General features: G+C 46.8%; 1 protein-coding gene across 11 annotated transcripts in view; it reads right to left on the bottom strand.

Moving 5' to 3' along the window:
• Positions 1-1,545: 1,545 nt before the first annotated feature.
• The window catches only part of ATG13 (autophagy related 13), a 49,555-nt gene continuing 30,989 nt past the window's right edge, over positions 1,546-20,111 (bottom strand). For 2 of the 11 annotated variants that reach the window (XM_037900183.2, XM_043548356.1), the window contains 11 exons: positions 19,261-19,357; positions 18,822-18,920; positions 17,795-17,888; positions 14,910-15,008; positions 10,569-10,679; positions 9,877-10,016; positions 7,714-7,831; positions 7,237-7,314; positions 6,799-6,915; positions 6,140-6,268; positions 1,546-4,863 (listed from right to left, as the gene is read on the bottom strand). In XM_037900183.2, coding sequence (XP_037756111.1) covers positions 4,786-4,863; positions 6,140-6,268; positions 6,799-6,915; positions 7,237-7,314; positions 7,714-7,831; positions 9,877-10,016; positions 10,569-10,679; positions 14,910-15,008; positions 17,795-17,888; positions 18,822-18,920; positions 19,261-19,357 — 1,160 coding nt within the window. In that variant the 3' untranslated portion in view covers positions 1,546-4,785. Of the gene's footprint in view, positions 4,864-5,955; positions 6,269-6,798; positions 6,916-7,236; positions 7,315-7,713; positions 7,832-9,876; positions 10,017-10,568; positions 10,680-14,909; positions 15,009-17,794; positions 17,889-18,821; positions 18,921-19,260; positions 19,358-20,111 lie in introns of all 11 variants that reach the window. The other 9 variants (XM_007069738.4, XM_043548358.1, XM_037900181.2 and 6 more) reach the window with 8 other exon arrangements.

Below are 20,111 nucleotides of genomic sequence, written 5' to 3'. Positions count from 1 at the left end.
GAGTCGCCAGCAGAGTTGTTCACTGGGAGAGAAAGGTGCGTTTTCTGCCCCTGGCATGCCTATGGAGCAACCTCCACAGCATGTAGAACACCACCCTTGAAGCTATTCTACTTGGCACACCATGAATGCAATTGCCAGCTCTGCTCTGATTGCAGGATCTGTGGGGCTGGTGGTGACAGAGGAAGCAGACTAAACCCAGCTGGATTTTCTGCTCCCATCTGAAACTTGAAGTGCTGCCAGTCAAGCTTTTGTTTATGGAGAAGTCACAGCTAGAGAAGCAAGATAACATTTTGGTGCCCAGAGCCAGCCTGGGAATTAATTATTCAAGTGTAAGCATGTCGCTAAAAGGGATTTACAAGCGTTAGGGGCCCTCTTCCAAGCAGCCCTTTGTCCGGGTCTAGCTCTAGATTTCTGTTCACCTATTCTACCCTGAGTTGTGCAACATGGGATGAAGCTGGCACCAGGACAATGTTTGTTCACACGGGCCCAACAAACAGTGCAGTCTGTACAAGACAGGATGCTGTGTCATTGCACAAACAAGGAAAAGCCGCTCCTTTTCCCTCTGTTACATCAAAGATTCCCACCACCGCACCTCCCCCCCTTTAGATTAATTCTCACTCTCTTTACTAATGCTTCTCTGAGGCAGCAGTGCTGCCTGCTCATGGCCAGCTCTGCCCCTTTACTCTCCCAGCCCTGTTCCATAACTAGAGCCCTGCGTGGATACACAAGTGTGTGCCTGCATCCGATCCAGAAAAATTATCTGCAGGGCTCTGCTCTGGGGGCTGGGCTGAGGCTCCGAGGCATCCCACTCTCCCCCTACCCACAAGGAGCCTGGGGGAAGGGACGTGGTCAGGGGCTGCTCTCAGACCCCCCTGCACCGCAGGCAGGTGGAGGATCCGTGTGGCTCTCTGGCTCAGCTCCATACTGGCCTGGCTGGGGGGGAAAAGGAGCTGTGGGGGAAAAGGAGCTGTGGAGCTGCCTGGGGGCTGCTTGGGCCCCCCCCCGGGGCAGGTGAAGGGTCCACTGCGGCTCCCCACCCGGCTCTTACCGTGGCGGGGCTGCGGTTCCAAGCTGCCCCCCTCCCTGGCCTGAGCTGAGTCAGGGAGAGCCGCACTGGCAGCTGTGGCAGACCTTCCACCTGCCCTGGGCATGGTGCCCAAGCAGCCCCCGGCGCAGTGTCCCTGCCTCCCAGGGCAGGTGGAGGATCCGCGCCAGTTCCTCTCAGCTGCCCCCCAAGCTCTTATCAGAGCCTGGCGCGGATACAAAATTTGTATCTGCATCCATGCTGCTAGCCGCAGAAATGGTCCATGGATATAAAGCGGATACCCATGGATTTGCAGGGCTCTATCCATAACTTTCCTCATTACATCCCATTCCACCTTCCAAAATAGCAGTTTGTAGGCATTAACCCTGCTCCTTCCTGCAGCTGTACCGACTTCTGCAGTTAAAATCTGGCTGAAGGGAAAGCCATAAGGGTGGGAACATCCCAGCATCAGAACCTGCAGTGTAATTCACAGAAGAGTTGGATCAGCCTGACCAACCAGGTAAGAGTTGCTTACATAAAAGATTTATTGGAAATTCTTTGAATACATGAAGTGCCTTGGAGACTATTTCCAAAACAATACAATTTAGTACCCTGCACCCAAAGCATTTGTAGGTCATCTGCTATGTACAAGCTGCCTTGACATAGTACAGGACTGAGCAGATGGCTATTAAAATATGACAAAATTCATCATTAAATTCTACAGCAGGCCACAGCATCAGTAGCTAGGTCCCTCTTGCAGAACTGCTGTGGGCCAATCATTTCTAAAGCATTGATTAGACAGAGCTGAGTGACTAGATTTTGGAATGGAGAAGGTGTCAAAACTCTCAGGATTGCCCAGGAATTAGCACATATCTCATCCCAAGAGAAACCCTTTATTGCTGTGGCTATCCAGCTATACCCTATCAACCCAGGTGGGCAGATTTCCACTGGGTGACATTAAACAAACATGGTTGCTACACAGAAGTTGTGCCTTGTGAGATGCAGGAGCTGCGACCTTGTTAAAGTCACATGAAAATGACTGAGCACAGACACTAGGCCCTGGAGGCTTTCTGGACAGAAACAGGAATAATGGCTTTCCTTCTGTGGATACCACAGCAGTTCAGTGTGAAGATGAGGAGGAACTACAGAGGCAATGCTGCCTAGGGAAGGACCACCACCAGAAAGGTCTATTCTATTTCTTCCTAGCAGGCACAATGCATGCCAGTAGTTTACTAACCTCTACGAAGAACTTGACAGGAGAGCTCACCCAGGCATAGCCTGCAAGTTAAAAGTCAGGGTGCCAGAGTACGTCCACATGCAACTTACTACAAGTCTGCGGAGAATGACCAGCTGATCCGGGGGGTGGCGGGAGTCAGGAGATCTGGGTTCTATTGCTTACACTGCCGTTTACTCACTGTGTGGCCCTGGACAAATCACCTGACCTCAGGTCTAGTTCCCACAGCTGTACTGTGGGGATGCAGCTTACTTACCTCCCTCATAGGCAGGTTGTAAGGAGTATTTGTCAAGTGCTGTGAAGCCCTCTAAGTCAGTGTTATTAACTGACAGGGATAGTGGGATTTTCACCTCCAGCATTTCCAATTCCACTTCACTGGGAGGTCTTTTAGCACTGGTGCAGACAGGTGAAGAGATTGGATTACTCCTTGCAAAACAAGGATCGATTATTTATATATGGGAGTTAGTTGGACTGGGTGGGTGGCCTGGGAGGGGGGAAATTTGCTGCTTTGAGTAGTTATAATACCCCTACCTGGTGCTTTAGAGCACACACTAAAACACGGCCACTGATCATGCACAGCAAACACCTGTCAACTCAAGGGCTGGGAAAGCAAAAGAACATGTTAGCATATTGGAAACCAATTCAGGTCCTGAGCTCAATTCTTTGCTCTTGCAGCAGCACAGGGCGGAGGGCTGCAGAGGCCACCTGGTAACCCAAGGCCTTGTGTCATTCTCTAGCAACCCTCCTTTTCAACCTAAGGAATTGTGCTGAGCTCTGGAGAAAGCCACATCCAGCCTTTTTTGACCAGAAACTGGTCAAAAACTCCACCAGTAGTAAGGAAACTAGCAAGGATCCTCAGAGTACAGAGAACTCCCACCACTCTATAGAAATATCGTCTGTGGGTAGGAAGGGGGACTTGCAGGAGTCTCCTCTTCAGTTACTCAGCCCAGTTACAGGTGGCTAAGGGCAGAGAGAGTTACACAAGCCCTACTCTGTCCAAGTTCCTGCTTAGTGCCATTACACAGCTTCTCCCTTCCTCATGTGAGACAAAGGACACACAACAACCAGATCAAACAGAGCACTGCCAGCCAATCACACTACTTCATGGCTAGCGCATTACAAAAATAAACTTTTAGCTAATCATAAGCCAGCTGATTAAAAAGAGTACCATCAACTTTTCAAAGGTGTGCTTCTGTGAACCAGCTACTTCCCAAATGGCTGAGGAACAGAACAAGTTTATTTCCCAAGCCTATCAGAACGTAGCTCTTCAGGAAGTCCGTGCACTCTGCTGCACCAACACGTGCATGTTATTATATCAATGCCCCGACTGGGTGTCATGGAAAAAAGTCCCCAGAACAGAACACTGTATTAGAGTAAATAAGTGTCTCTGAAAATAAATATCTTGGATTTTCCCTACCAAAGGCAGACTATTGTCATGGGACAGGGCTCCATGGCACAACTGCTGTCTGCAGTGACAGGACCGAATGACCTGCACTAGTACACGAAAACATAACTTTTTTTTAATATAGGTTTCTTTAAAAGCAATAAATATTTCCTGTTTCTTATATATTAACCATAAAGCAGCAAGGTTTGTGGGGAAAAAGGACTAAGACCCCTAGTTACATAACCCTGGAGAAATAGAATTCCTATTCGTATTTACAACTGCATTTCAAGAGCAGCGACTACAACTTTAACATACTCTCAAGGTGCCACTTGCAGATGCACCAGTACGATCACATTCTGGGACCTTAGCATGGTGGTTTTCCTACGCTCAAGGAAATGTGGAAAGCCCTTCCACATAGCTTCTGTAGTTTCACATCTCTGATTCAGGCAGACAGGCCCAGCACAAGGCCCCAGAGAGAAAGTCTGTGCAGAGACCCAGTTCCTTGGAAGCAGAAAGTGAAGACATCTATAGGCGTGGCACCGTATAGCGCGTGAGGTGGAAGTCTGCCTCATCCCCTTGCGCTTTGCAGTCCATGTGCTCACTGAAGACAGAAATGAGGCATTTCATCCTAAGAGCTGATGTCCTGCACTCAAGCCAGCTGAGTATGCCACTGCCCAGATCCTTTGTTCGGAGCGAAGGCTGTCTACACTCCAGTGCAATTGCAGACCCAAGGAAAAGATGGTCTGTGCCCCAGAAGCTAAATCTCGGGGAACTGTGATGCAAGAGGCTTTGCAGGGAGCATTTCTGGCAGCTTTCTGTAAAGCCCCTCAATACACAGAACAAAGACTGATGGGGAACTGGGTTACTAACAACAAAGCTTGATTTCTTTTGTCCCTATTGTAGTGTTATAGATAAGTACTCAAATGCCAGTAGGAAAAGGGGTCCAAAACTATCCCAGGGCCTGGCTGAGGGGAGACTGACAGTTGAATCTGTACCCAGTATTGAGGGAGGTGATCTGACAAAGCCCACAAGATGCAGGGGGGAAAATGGGACACAAAAGAGGAGTGGCAGACAGGACATTGTAGACTTCCTCCTCCAGGTGCTCCAGAAGACGGACACTGCTGCTGCAATAAGAAAACAGCTTTACTGCAAAGTCTCTACAAAGGCATCAAACTCTTTGACGTTTTTCTCATGGACTGCCAGCTTCTCCGGTAGCGAGTCCTGTGAAGGCAAAGAAAAACTCAGATCAAGACTCACTCGCAGAAGCTGCAATCAGCCTAAAGGAAGCTATAAAACAATGGAAACGTATATAGTAAACTCTGGCCAAAGGTCTCTGCTCCGATTTGTGCTCTCCTTCTCTATACATGTACCACTCCTAGCAGAAGCAGGATATCAGACAGGATCCAGCACGTGAGCCTGGGAAGGGCAGTTTGCCCAGTTTTTTGTTTTTCTACAGAAGCAGCAGGTGTACCATAACCTGGACCTGCAGCACAAAGTCACTCAGCTGTTAGCATTAGGCATTATGGTTTTCCCAGGCAAAACCATGTTACAGAAGTGGCGGGCCTGATACTGCACTCATCCAAGCAACATTCTCACTGCCTTCATTGGGCGCTTTCTCCTAGTGAGGACTGCAGAATGAAATCCAGTGTGCCACTAAACCAGATGTGGCAGAGGCAGCATTCGGTTCTTAGATTTGGGTTCACCTAGAGATTTGAACTATGGCACATTTGCCCCTCCAGGTAACAGACAGCAGCACTCAGCTGGGAGCTGACACAGATGTTTCAAAGCCGCCACAGTCATTTAATGGGAGGGCGAAGTAAAGGACTCGCTCACAAATGCGGCATGTGCAGTAAAAAAAAAAAAAACTGCACATTTCAGGTTACTCCAGTTTTAGGCTCCAGGCTAATAGCTCTCACACACCAGATAGGGTGGGACAGGGCTGGAATTAAGGCAGTAGGTTTTCTCCCCAGAACCTTAGAGAATGGGTTATGCTCTTCTCTTCTAGAACAATTTGATAAGGACTGGGAGAACTGACCTCCCAAATCACTCCTTTGCGGTGACTAGTCCTAGTTCGTAGGGCCTTGAGCTTAGCAGATGCAGGAGTGAGGGGGGAAGTACAAGACTATGACAGTAGGGAATAGTCTTGGACAGTGGAAGAGTCCTGCAGCTGCAGTGGCTTCTGGGAAGAGGATACCCAATGCAGCACACGAATACTGTCCCACACACATGTAGCACAAACCAACAACTCATCTAATATTCTCCATGACAGCTGTACACATGCACTGAGAAGGAATCAGACTGAAAAGGTCTCACATCTGGTTCCTTCCAAAGGTTTCAGGTTCCGAGATGTACAGGCATGTTCAGCAGATTGACAAGGAACCCCTCTTGTAGGTGCCTCTGCTCTCATATGGGATGTTGGCTTGTTCAGGGAGCTAGGAGGAGGAGAGCATTGTGAGAATGTATGTCCCCCACACACCAAAGTCCCATTTTTCCATACCAGATCCTCTGCCATGGACTGAGCCCCAATGTCAATGGAAAGGCTGCTGAGCTGAGGGGGGTTCTGAAATTCGCGGTAGAACGTCCCCAAGTCCATTGGAAGAATGTCATCTTTTGAGAATGCTGGTTTCTAGAATAAAGATACAAACATTAATCCCCATTTAGAGAGTTCGGCCAGATTTCCCCCTTCGCTCTAGTCACAGACAGAAGGCACCATCAGCTACCAGCAAACAACTCAACATTACAGCAATAAATCTAAGTCAAATAATTGAACAGCAGCATCACCTATATCCCCTGCCATGACCAGAATTAGTGTTTCCCTGATAACTTTATGAGTACCTAAAGCAGAGTATTTCCCTACAATCTGCACTCTGCTTTAGGTGTATGGGACACAGGGAAAACACAAAAACCTGAACCCAGGCCATGGTGGAGAAAGGGAAGAGGAAATAATTTCCCAAGTTGTGGGTTTACAAATGTCTATGTCTTTACCATTTTTAAGGATGCCCAGAGACCCTGTCCTTGATATGGGAGCACGATGAGCCCATTTGGAGCAATTCATTTATTTTCATTCAGCAACACACCAACACCTGCAGCCCATCCCAGATACAGGTGCTCTGCAAAAGCGCTAGCTTGGGCTGATAAAGGATTGCATGGACTTACAAAGTCAACCATGACAAAGTCGTCGTGTGTGTTCCCGGTGCTGCTGCCACTAGAGCCCTCTGAGTGCAAGCTGCCCTGTAGAGGAGACTCAACGTCTGGGGAGTCAGGAGGATTCACCTGCCCAAGAAACCAGAGTCGATCAGTTTCAGATCCTGTCACTGAGCCCATCTGTGTGTTGTGACAGCATGGGAAGAAGCACAGTGACAGTTACAAGGGCGTGCAGACTGTAAGCACAGACTAGCAGGGGCTCTAAACCTGTAGCTGTTTCCATCTCTGGAAAGCCCAGACTCTGGCATAGGGGATGTTATTAGAAACCAGGCTGACGCGAGTAGCTAGTTCTTTGGTCAGAAGTGCAGGCAAAGCTAAGGCCAAGAAGGATACATCTGTATGGCATGATCCAAACTTGACACGCACAGATGGCTTGTGGGGGGTTCTTACCATGGGGTCATTATCCTCCAGCTCAACGTTCTTGGGAGCAAACATGGCGAAAGGAATGTCCAAGCTGGCCATGGTCACCTGGAGAGATTCAATGGGTAGAACCTTAGCACTTCAGTCAGATTCTCTGCATATCCAGCATGCACCATCCCATTGCAAGGCTGTATGTCATGATCTGAAACTTTGCCCCACCAAAGTCACACTGGCAACTTGACTGGAACCCAAAGGCTACACTTAGAGGGCATAACATTGGAGAGATTGCAGTCAACTTCCCCTTTAATACACAGGTGTAGACCACAGAGCCTACAGCGCCCAGCATACAGTAAAGCACCACATACAGAGACCTGCAGTCCTTGCTAAAGTCTGGTCTCCCGTTTCCTCTGGCTGCCTTGGTGATGCAACGCCTGGCCCCCTCTGTCCAACAATGGCATGAAGAAAAGTGCATCATGAGTTCACCTCAGAACGATCACTGCAAGTTACCTGATTAATGGGTTTGTTGACAAAGGCCCCCACTTTCCGGACAAAGATGGTCTCCAAGAGATCGTGTGGGGAGCCACTCTTCCCTTCGCTGCTGTTTGATACGGTTTCTGTGTCCTCACTGCGGGAGAAGGGTTGATGGCTCATTGCACATAAACAATTTAGACAAAACCACATTCTTTTGTCAAGATTCCCTTGTTTTTCTACGCCCTCTCCTAGTGTAGGGAGGAAGGGGAGGGAGACGCATCTCTGTTCTTGCCAGACACTGTCTTCCCCTTCAGCCATCAGTATGCAATAGAGCAGTGGTCTCCAACCTTTTTATGCCCAAGATCACTTTCTGAATTTAAGGGCAACCCAGGATCTACCCCACCTTCCCCGAGGCCCCGCCTCTTCCCCAAAGCCCCACCCCACTCACTTCATCCCCCCCTCTTTCTGTCACTCGCTCTCCCCCGCCCTCACTCACTTTCACTTGGGCTGGGGGTGCGAGCTCTACGCTGGGGCTGAGGGGTTCGCAGTGTGGGAGGGGGCCCTGGGCTGAGCCTGGGGGAGGGGGTTGGGGTGCAGAAGGGGGTGAGGGGTGCAAGCTGTGGGAGGGAGTTTGGGTGCAGGAAGAGGCTCTGGGCTGGGGCAGAGTGTTAGGGGTACAGAAGGGGGTACAGGTTGCTGGCTCCGGGAGGGGTCTCAGGGCTGGAGTGCGGCCTCCTGCCAGGCAGCACTTACCTCTGGCGGCTCCTGGTCGGTGGCACGGCGAGGCTAAGGCAGGCTCCCTGCCTACCCTGGCCCCACGCCGCCCCTGGAAGGGGCCAATGCGCCCCTGGGAGGGGGCGGGCAGCACATGACTCCACACAGCTCCCCGTTCCCAGCCAGTGGGAGCTACTGGGGCGGTGCTTGCAGGCAGAAGCAGCGCATGGAGGGAGACCCCTGTCCCCCTGGCTCCTGAGTCCGTGGAGCGCACTGGCCGCTTCCAGGAGCGGTGTGGGGCCTGGGCAGCCCTGCTGGGCCACCGGAGATCACGATCGACTGGGAGATCCTCTAGGATCGACTGCAACAGAGACTGCCAGGCTGTGGAGCAGCTTTCTGCTTGGCTCTGCGAGGGAACCACCCCCATCAGTAGGGCAGAAAACCTCAGCCAGTCCTGAGGAAAGGCTGTTCAGAAGAGGTGCATGGGATGAGGGGGTTAATTTGAGAAATGGCGAGGAAGCTCGAGCAGCTGTTGCCAATCACCACCACTCTTTCAGGAACACAGAATTCTTGGTTATCTTCCCTGTCAGGAGACAGGGTCGGGAATCTGAACACCATGCTCCTTCCCAGGCCCCGTGAAGCCTGAGTAGTCCAATATCACAGCAGCCAGTGCTAATCTGGTTAATTTTCAGTGGGTGGCTACTAATTATAGTCTCAAAACCCGATTTTCAGAAGTATTCAGCAGCTCTAAAAATCTGGTCCTTGGTCGTCCAGCAGGCGTTAGCCATTTGCTAACGACTGGTTAGTCAAGGAGCACAGGCCAGTGCACTAGTGCTACCATAACATAAACAGGGTTTTTTGTATTGAGTAGAAAACCAAGCTGGTTAAGATGTTTTCTATGGCAACCGTCCCATGGCCATGAGAGAAGATGGAACCACAGGGGACAAAGGGATCTGGAAACACAAACAGGAAGCTCTAACTGGCTGAGAGGGAGGTTAGGATTTCATGCAATTTGGAGTTTAAAGTTGCATTGTTTCCTGTTAGACAAGGATTCTTGCCCCCAAGGTTTCTTGATATAACAGTTAAATAGGTGTTTTCTATTACTGATGCTTTATGACAATTCAGATGAAGCCTTTTTGGGAGGTTAAAATTTACTATTGAAGCTGCCTCAACTTGCTGTTCATGGATCAGACAAATGATCCAGAAGTTATGCTTTGGTATTGAAATGACACAAGGTGCTCAGAGACTATGAGGGCCATAAAGTATAAGCAGATAGACTAGATCTTTGTTTGACGTGTTTTTCAGCTTCTCTGTGCTCAGACTGAAAGCTCTGGCTTTAAGGCAGAGCAGCCAATCTAGTGTTATTGATAAATTTAAAAGAACTGCCCTGCAAATGCTTAAAAGAAAAGTCAGTTTTAAATTTGATTCAACTTTATAGTCACAGATGAACTCGTAAGAGGTGCTGCACCTCTTACTAAGACCTACCTACTGGAAGGAGTAGCTGCTGAGTAGAGGGCTCCATCCAATGGGGTGCACATTACCATCCTCTCATGGTCAGCCTGAGTGCCATGTGCTGGCTGGCTAGGAACTGGGGGCACCCCACCCTCCTTCCCTGGAACAATCAACTAAGGTGGAAAGGAATGATCAAGTTAGCGATCTCAAGACTGATACAGCAACACACTACAGCACTAGAGTTGATTCTCTCATGCTGGGAATAAGTTCTTTTTGGCTCTCCATGGATATGCTCTGACTACACTCCTGCTAGAACACAGCAGTGATTTTCTGACAGGGAGCAAGAGAGAGGGGAAGTCATGTGGGAGGGGACTTTCCCAATGAAAGAATTCATATATCACTTCCTTCCTAATTCTCTGACGCAGATTCAGTGCCATTTCTCCAGACCTATCCCTGGCCTTACCCTGTTCTCAGTGCAATGTCTCCATTCTACCCAGTGGAAAACACCTTGATTAAAGTCCTACTTCAGGTGATTCCAAGAGCATCATAAAGCTACTTCCTGCCTTATTTGCTAGCACCATGTTTTTTTTAATTACTCTAGATCCTTTGCACTCTTGACCAAGCTGCATACAGAGGCATGCAATGGTTTTAAAGGATGTCTTATCTGTGTGACGCTTAGTGGCTGCGGTGCATGCCACATTCATTCTCCCAACCTCCAAGAGTACCTGATGAGGCTGTGCAGCATTCAAACCACCAGCAAAGATTACTGGATACCCCATGTCAGCTGATCCAACTCCCAGGGCAGCAGGCTGATAGGAAAGACGAGAGCTGGAAAGCTAAGAAACAAGAGAAAAAATACAAAGAGGGCAAAGAGAGAGGAGAGAGGAAAAGCCCCCACAGTCTGAATAGTTATCAGAATCACTGGAGAAAGAACAGGAGATGTCACAGAGGCACAGTACAAGCATGGCTCTGGGCTAGCAGAGTGCCTCAAAGATTTATATGGGAGCCAACGCCAAAGGTTTGATTTAATTTATATATTTTAAAACAAATCAGCCTTGTAACAGAAAGAGGATGAAGGTTTGGCCTTAAAACAAGACTGGTTTGAGTGGGAGAGATAATGTAGGGGAAAGCCTGCATGACAGCTCTTGGAGAAAGGACCAGCACAACCACTTCAAAACTCATTGAAAAGCCCATATAAACCCTGGCATTTTAAAGCCACTTCCTCATCAAGGATTCAAGCTCTCAGCATACTTACTGCAAACAAAAGGGGATGTAGCAGGAATGAAGGACACCCCTCACCTAATCAAAGTAAACAAACCTTGGCCATAGGACATACAGGCCCTCAATCTTGCTAGCTAAAAAGAAAACCAACAAGCTAAGCCCCCCAAGATTTCCTCCCAGTATCCCAAACCCAACGAGAAGGATGAGCATCAGGAGATGCTTCGCATCTTCAGCCACCTCTTTCTCTATCTCTTGATCCTAACTAGAAACACAGTTAGTGGGATCCATAGGAATCCCATTTGTTCTTCTGACTTCAGAAGCAGCACTCTGCTAGGAGCCATGTATCACATGACATCCTCAGTTGAGACAAGGTGGGTGAGGTAATATCTTTTATTGGACCAATTCCTGTTGGTAAAAGACAAGCTTTCAAGCTTAAACAGAGCTTTTCTTCAAGTCTGGGAAAGGTTCTCAGTGTCACAGCTAAATACAAGGTGGAACAGATTGTTTAGCATAAGTAATTAACACATATTCTAAGGATATATAACATTTCAGGAGATGTGGCTTGCTAACATCCATGTAGTCACAGGACAAAAAGGGGAGGGCAGTAGGTTACAGATTGTTGTAATAAGCCATAAATCCAGTGGGGTTTTTTTACGACCATGATTTTTAGAGTCTATCAAAGTTATGAATTTAAGCTCCCAGGCTCGTCTTTTGAAGGTTTCCTTTGAGGACGAGGATGAGAGATCAGATATAGAGCGATCACTTTGTGAAAAGTGTGTACCCACCCATGATATGGTATTTTTGTCTTCTATCCTTTTCCTATATGAGTTCATTTGAGAGCGTAGTGATTGCCTGGTTTCACCCATATAGTTATTATTGGGGCATTTAATGCACTGGATGAGATACATCACATATTGTGATAGGCATGTGCAGGACCCATGGATTTTGAAAGATGTGTGGTAGAGGATATTGATCATTGTAGCAGTGGAGAAGTGTCTGCCAGTTTTGCATCTGTTATGGCAGAGTCTAGTGCTGCTTTGAGTTCGTGGATCCTAGTCTCTGGGTTGCTTCGGATAATGAGCTTGGTGAGGTTGGGAGGTTGTTTGAAGACCAGAAGAGGGGGTTGGGGAAAGATTTTTTTCAGGAGGTGGTCCCCATCAAGTACGGGTTGTAATTGTTTAATGATACCCTATATTGGTTCTAGTGTGTGGTTGGAGGGTTTTTGGTTTTTTCTTGTATTGAAGCAGGTTCTCTTAGGGTATTTGGGTGGCCCATTCCATGATGTGATCTATTTCTCTGGTGGAGTGTCCTTGTTTGGTGAAGGTGTGTATCCTGGACTTTCTCCTCAAAGCATATTCTATGGTATCTGAGGGCCTGGCTGTAGGTAACAGATTTCTTGGTGTGTTTGGGGTGGTTACTGGATCTGTGAAGGTAAGTAGGGTGATCCAGGAGTCTCTTGTATATATTTGTCTGTTGAATGCCATTACTGAAGCTAATCGTGGTGTCCAGAAAGTTGATGCTGGTGCGGGAGTGTTCTAGAGACAGTGTGATAGATGGGTGATAGTTGTAGAAGTTGTGGTGGAAATCTCTGATGGGTGGGTCCGACATATGCCTATCACATCTGGTGCACTAAATGCCCTAACAACAACAACTGTGGGGGTTAAACCAGACAATCACTACGCTCTTAACTGAGTTCACCCAGAAAAATTATAAAAGACAAAAACACCAGTTCACTCATGGGTGAACACTTTTCACAAGACCTGACCCCCAGGACGTGAAGGGTTCTCCCACTGGTGTAGGTGCTCCACCTCCATCGACCTAGAACTGTCTACACTGGGGGAAAGGTCAGCTTAATTACATCACTCAGGGGTGTGGATTTTTCACCCCAGGAGATGTAGCTAATGCTGATATAAGTTCCCAGTGTAGACCAGCTCTCAGTACCTTTCGCAGAGTTGAAGAAGAGCCACAAGAGGTAACTTGAAAGCTTGTCTCTCTCACCAACAGAAGTTGGTTCAATAAAAGATATTACCTCACCCACCCAGGGACCAACATGGCTACAACATTGCAATCCCCAAGTGAGTCAGTACTCTGAGAGCTGACATTTTTGAGGTGGCGTCCTGACAATTTAAGGGCTGCCCACAGATATCAGGCTGGGCTCCTTCTAGAGTCTGGGTTAAGCTGGAGGGAGTGGTCTCTTCTCACAAACCAGGCTGGCCCAGTCTCAAGAACTCTTATTTTGCTAGGAGTATCATCTGATGCTACTCTGACTTTCATAGGGCTTTCTGCTCCCCAGGGAGTCCCCAGTCCCCCAGGAAACTCTAGGGGCCATTACCCATTGAACTGGCTCAACATTCTCTTTATTTAAAAAGTCCCCCAACTCATGCAGACATCCCTTCCCATCACTACACTGTGATTTACTGTGAGTTAAGACAGCCAGTCCCTCTTCACCAGACACTGTCAACTTGAAATTTAATTCACTTTTAAAAGCAGAGTTAAAAGTAACTTCAGCCCTGCACCTGCTGCTGAGACTCCCAGCAATGTTTGTGATTTTATAAGAAAATGTTCCTATTCCATAAAAATGATTCTCTCCCCTGTTGCTGTGTGAAAGATCCATACCTACAGGAGAAACCTACCTGACTAGTCAGGGGAGACATAGAAACTGACTACACAAAGTGTGTGAGAAGCACAAAATAAACGAACAAAAGTAGAAAATAGACATCTTTCTAGTCCTCTTAGGTGTTACTTATAACAACCAGAGATCAAACATTTTCAGACAGAGTGGTGGGATTTTTTCAAGTTAACAGTGTCTCAACTTTAACACTCTTAGAACAAGCACCACGTTACAGGAGGTGCAGGTTCCAGAGCCAGAGGCTACTCATGAGAGAACACTTCAAGCACTATCCACTGATGCCTGTTGTGTCATATGGGTAACAGATGATGGTCTCTAAGTTCCTGCAATTGGAACACGTGAATAACAAGCAAACATCCTGACTGGGAAAGAGAACTAGGCCAAGATCCTCAAAGATATTTAGGTACCTAACTCTGATTTCAGTGGGAGTTAGGACCTAAATACCGTTTAGGATCGGAGCCCTAGACAACCACAGGTGAAATCCTGTCTCCATTGAAGTTAGTGGCCAATCTCCCATAGACTTCAGAGCGGTCAGGATTTTACCCCAGATGTTTACATTGAAATGCTTCAAAACAGACTGTCATGATGGGGCATTCAATTCAATTTTTGCCCTCCAAGACTTTTGCCACCCCTCCCCTTTTCTTTACTCCCTGCCTACTCCAAGAAAAGTTGCATAAAGCTCCTCTATAGCCTGTCAACATGAAGCCTTGTGTGTGCTAGGTGGTCTCTGGGATCACAGGAGGTATGCGGGGCCTCCCTCCCTGCAGAGGTGAGGAATGCTGCTTCTTTCCCAAGCCCCTGCCAGCCGACAAAGCACTGTGCACTTTGATAAATTAAATTTCTTCTACCCACTGCAGTCAAGACCCCTTGATACCTTGACAAGACACTCTCCCCCCTTGACCTCTCAAATTGCATGCATTGGTTGCTTCCTATAGGGCTGCTGCTCAGTGCTATGTTGCAAGTGTTTTTTAGTTTAAAGAGCACTAGAGCACCGTTTTGAACAAACAAAAAACCCTGCTATATAAAGGATCACAGACATTGTGAACACATCTAACCAGAATAAAAAGCCCATCCCATTTTGGGCTGACCAACTTCTTCAGCATAAGGAAGCAGCAAACAGATTTCCCAGTGTACACTCTGGATAGTCAAACTTGTACCTTCCTGCATTTTTAAAGTACTATCAGGCCATAGATACTGAATTCTATTGTGAACTCACTTGATGTGAAAAGGCCAGTCCCATCATAGGGACCTTCAAGGTGTCCATCACCACAGGAGGAGGGGTCTGAAAATGTGCCTTAGTGACAGTAAAAACACACTGTGCACATACACAGACACACAGAGGAAAACAAGGAAGGAAGAAAGAAAGAGAAAAGGACTTGAGAGAAGAACTGAAAAGAGTTGGATGAACTGAACACTAATGAGGAGCGTCTATGGCCAGAGCAATCAGACAGCTTTATGCAAGGTAAAATTCTCAGTATGGCCAGAAATTCATTTAATTTGTAAAGGAGTCAGTCTTGCAGTGAACCACTCCCCATCACAAGTCCAGAGAGAATTAGACATAAAGCAACTGCCAAAAGCTCCATTGCACAGCTTACTAGGACTGCTAGCCAGTTCACCAAGACTAGGCTGAGGGGCTCTTAGGAACAGCTGAGACTGATTTTGATTTGAACACATACAAGTTGTCTATATTTTGATGGTCTCCCCTTCAGATGTAGCTAGTCTTCCAAAACTGTAAATTCTGAGGGGCAGGGAACATGTCTGTGTGTGTCCCTGTGCAGCACCCAGCCCAAAGGGGCCCTGATCCAGGCTGAGGCCTCTGGCTACCATGATCCAAATCATTTTTATACCAGAACACAGCAAGTGGAGCAGGGCCTTAAGTGGAAATTGGCAATTTGTGGCATTAAAAATGGTCTAGCAGATGGTGCCTGATGTGAGGGGGTGGACCATCCATGGGAATCACACCACACCAAGTCTGTCTCCCAGCTTCCTGGAAGCACAGTTCCATTGGAATCACATTAGCAGGTACAATCCCTGAACACTTTAGTGTTCTCCACGGAAAATACAATGCAGGGTAGTCTGCATCTTCTCTGGTAAACTCTACAGGGCTAAAGGGAGGAGGATGTGTTCCACCAATCTTGTGTTTACCCCCTCCCAATACATGGATGCCTAGATAGGCCTATTGAGGTCCAGCAGCAGAGTGGCTGAGCCTCCCTTCCACTCAGTAGGAATGTGGGATGCAGCTTGGGGGGGGGACACACACACAGTCTGTATGTACAGGATCCAGTGCACAGACAGGTCTCAGTACCTGATCTGAACTTTTAGATGTTTATAAATATATAAAGATGGTTTGTCTTTTTTCAATGTATGTTGTCCCCTTATAGTGCCTTTTTAAATGTTGCCTTTGGCCACGAAGATTGACAATTGCTTTACATCTTATCATATTATGTATGTAAATTATAAACCATGGAGCACTGGTACCAGAGGCTGCTGTTAGTCACCGATCCTCAAAGCACTGATGGTTTCATAGAGCTTTTCTTCCGATATTAGAAAGCTTCATGCCCTCCAGAAAGACGCCCGGTGGCAATTTATTTAGCACCATTGTTACTATTATGTAACTAACTCTGGCTCTGAGTGACATAGGGACCAGTACAAATGTCCTCATGAACATTAATATGTATTAACACCATTTACTGAAAGGCAGAGAGTATGGGGCTCAGCCTCAAACAAGTCTCTTGTGCTGGACATCTAACAACCACCACCAGCTTTACTCCCTCAGACTTACCATGAGCACTCCCTCTCTGATTCAACATTGCTGGGTGAACTGGTCATCAAAATATCAGTGAGGCACAAGAGAGGCCTCTTGAGATGGATTCATTACTAGATTTATCAAAGTTAAATATATTTATTAATAGTTGGTCAGATTGATCACCTTGAGGCAATAAGTGACCCCAAAGCAAACTCATTCAAATGAGAAAAACATTCTCAAACTGCATTTCACTCTTGTCCATAGTAACACAGACACATCAAAAACGGACTAGAGATCTTAAAGTTCACCAGAGATACTTAATTTTGTGGACAATTAGACTGAATATTCTTGAACTTCTAAAGCTACAGGAGAACAGATAATCTGACCAAGCTTTAGTTAGAGAGCTATAGAAATTACAAACAGGAAAAAAAAGAATGAATCTGGTTGAAAAGGGGGAAGAAGACTGCTAGAAATTTTGAAGTCGTTTTCATTTTGTAGGGTTCAAAATGGATCCATTTTCTGGTTTTTGCATTATTTCCAGAGATATTTTAAATGAAAAATGTTATGCAAACGTTTCCATTTATTGAAAACTGTGTTTGCAGTAAGAAAATGCAGATTTAAACAAACAAAAATGGATAAATTTTTAAAACATCTCTAAATATTTTTTGCAAAATTTTCTATAGACATTTTTTCATGAACAGTTTAAAAATGATGAAAGAGACCCTGTAATGAGTGGAAAATTTCAACCAGCTCTAGAAAAGTTCCCATATAATTCACCCCAAGGATTAATGCAGAACTGTTCCCCATCAGGTACTTGCTAGTGTTTGTCCAGTCTAGTTTTAGATGCTCCAAGTGATAGGGCTTTCACCCTTTCCTAGAATAGTTCCACAGCCTAGGAGACTGCAAAGTAAGGTAAGTCTTCTCCTGATATTCCTGAGAGTCTCTCTCCCAATTCGAGGCTATTACACATAGTTATATTGCCTGGCCTTATCTGAATTCATTTGTCTCTTTGTAGTGTTTATCCCCTGGACATATCTGTAGACTGCCGTGTTCCTCTTCAGTCATTGCTTAGCCCAGCTACACAATTTAGTTTTTGAATCTTTCCTCATAAATCAGTCCCTTCTGTCCCATGAAGTCTTGTTGGAATTAGCATCCACCTGGGTTTTACAAAGAGGGGAGCAAGGTCTGCGCAATACATATGTATAAGTAAACAAATTTTAATTACAGAGACTGAACACACAGCATACTGCTGTTAGATTGTACACCTGCTACTTCAGAGGACATATGCTGAGCTGCACTAAAGGGAATTAGTTGTTCAATTTGCCTTTGGGACTGAGGAGCTCATTTTCTCCTACCTGGGATGGAGGGGAGGTGGAGAAAGAGGTAGTGCACACTTCCTGGGAGTCTTCCACTGATGGGTATGCTGCCCCATTGTCCTCACCAGTCGTTCTAGAGCAGCAAGAAGAGAGAAATTTCACGATAGGAATATTCCATAAGCCAAAAAGAAATAATGAAAAGTATTCATAGATTCCAAGACCTGAAGGGACCATTGTGATCATCCAGTCTATTGAGTGAGACTCAGATGCTGCAGGAGGACAGAGTATTTGGGCGGAGTTGAAAGAAGAATTTATGAAGGGGCTCGGATTCTTTCTTTGGCAGGGCTGAAGAGAACACTGCCAGGAGTTTAAGTCCTTTGGGCTTTGAACTTTCCAGAGGTTCTCCCTGAAGAAGGAAAAGGTGCTTCCTCTTCCATCTGGTTTCTTTTTCCAAGAGAAAAGGTTTCGATGTACTGACCAACAGACCCAGCTTTGTTGCTGGTAGAATCCCTGGGACCAATACCAAATATTGTGCCATTGCTCTTGATTAGATCATCATTACAGGAATTTTAGAGAAGGCAAACTTCATGCACTTATTTCCTCCATTCTTACTTACATATGTACCCTACTGCTGATGGAAAAATCTCAACCCTGTGGGCTTTCCCACAGTGATACCCACATATGTGAATTCCCATAGATGCATGCTTCCATGACCCCAGGTTCTGTACCAAGTGTCTTGCATGAAAACCTGTACACTTTCCCTTCTGTACAATATGCAATCAGATAACTCCATCACTGACACAAAGGAGATTGCACCCTGACTGCTAAATGATCTAGAATGCTACAGCAAGGAGTTAGGACCATTGAGAATCCTCTGAGGCTAGCTGCACTCAAACCCTAAACCTGAGGGGGAAATGCTGCCTTTCCTTACATGCTCCATTTCTAATAAGAGTGACACTGATCCTGCAGTCCTCCTCTACGCCCAGTCAGCAGGTGCTAGAGAAGGCTCTGTACTTGGGCATAAGAAAGCCTTCATTTATAGCCCATGACCACACTGTTTCCTCACCTGTAATTGCACGGGTGCATGGGTGAGGAGCTGGGGTAGGGACGGTCCACAAAGTGATCAATGATAATCCCCATGATAGGTGGGGTCCTCTCAAACTGCCTGTAACACAACAAGCATATGGTGTTATTCATAAGCCTGGCTTCCCCTCTCTACTGCGTCCCCACTCATTCCCAAAGAGTCCCTTGTATCTGTTAATGGGGACCAGAGCATCGCCACCATTCAACCCTGCAACTCCAAGCATGAACCAGTGACATGGTGTTCTGGAGTCTGGCTCAGGGCTACCCAAATACTCCCCCTCTGCAAGACCTGAGGATCCAGGAGGATGTTTAATGTGGGACTACCTAAACTGGAATGAGGAAATGTGAGGAAGAGATTTAAGGGCTCAGGGAATGAGAGGTTTTCTTGGAAGATGCTTTTTGGGCTGACCACATTTCCTCACCTGGTTGAAATGAAGGCCAGGTTGATTCTGTAGGCACAAGACAGAGTGATGGTGCCCAATGGGGTACCCACTGTTCCAACACGGACTGTCTGGAAACCTAAAAGGGGTAGAAGAGTGGTTATCAGTTTCACTAGCTTCTTATGATGGTCATGAAGGTTGATTATTTCTATTCCATACACCCAGTCTGGATTAGATCTTCCTAAACTCGGTTTCATTAATCCCTCCATTTTGAGCTCTGAACAAAAACAGGAAGGAAAAACAGCAGCAATATGTTGTCTTGTGGTATCTGTCTTACTGTCACCCTCACCTGCTTCACTGCCTGCAATTCCAGTCCTGGCCCCACACATAGCTTTGCTAATGCCCCTCTTTCGTGAATGGCATCACCTACTGCTATTCCAGTCCTAAGCCACACAGATGCACCTCAGTTCTACTATTTCAGTCCTGGACATCTAGAGTAGAAGTGACCATCATCGTGAACACTGTCAAAGTTCTAAGGGTAGGCCTCCCTGGACAAGGGTTATGCCTTGAGTCAGTAGAGGACTTCTCATGCTAGGGGTAAGGTTACCAAGGGCAGGGATCCATGGGCTATGGTTAAGCCTGTGGTCTTTAGGGATCCCGGGCCAGGATTGCTAAGGGCCCAGTTTCCCAGCCTGGAGTTAGGGTTTCTAAGGGTTGGCCTCTCCAGACTAGGTTTAGACCTGGGTTCAGTGGAGCTCCCTGGGCTGGGATTAGGATTACTCAGGGTAGGCATGTAGGGGCTAGTTTTATGCCTGAGGTCAGTAAGGCACTCCAGGCTGGTGTTACTAAGGTAGTGGTCCCTGGGCTAGGGTGACCAGGTGTCTGGTTTTTGA

The sequence above is a fragment of the Chelonia mydas genome, chromosome 6 (genome assembly GCF_015237465.2).
Source record: "Chelonia mydas isolate rCheMyd1 chromosome 6, rCheMyd1.pri.v2, whole genome shotgun sequence".
Classification (NCBI taxonomy): Eukaryota; Metazoa; Chordata; order Testudines; family Cheloniidae; genus Chelonia; species Chelonia mydas.
Note: the sequence above shows the minus strand (reverse complement) of the source record. Positions and strands in the feature narration are given on the sequence as shown.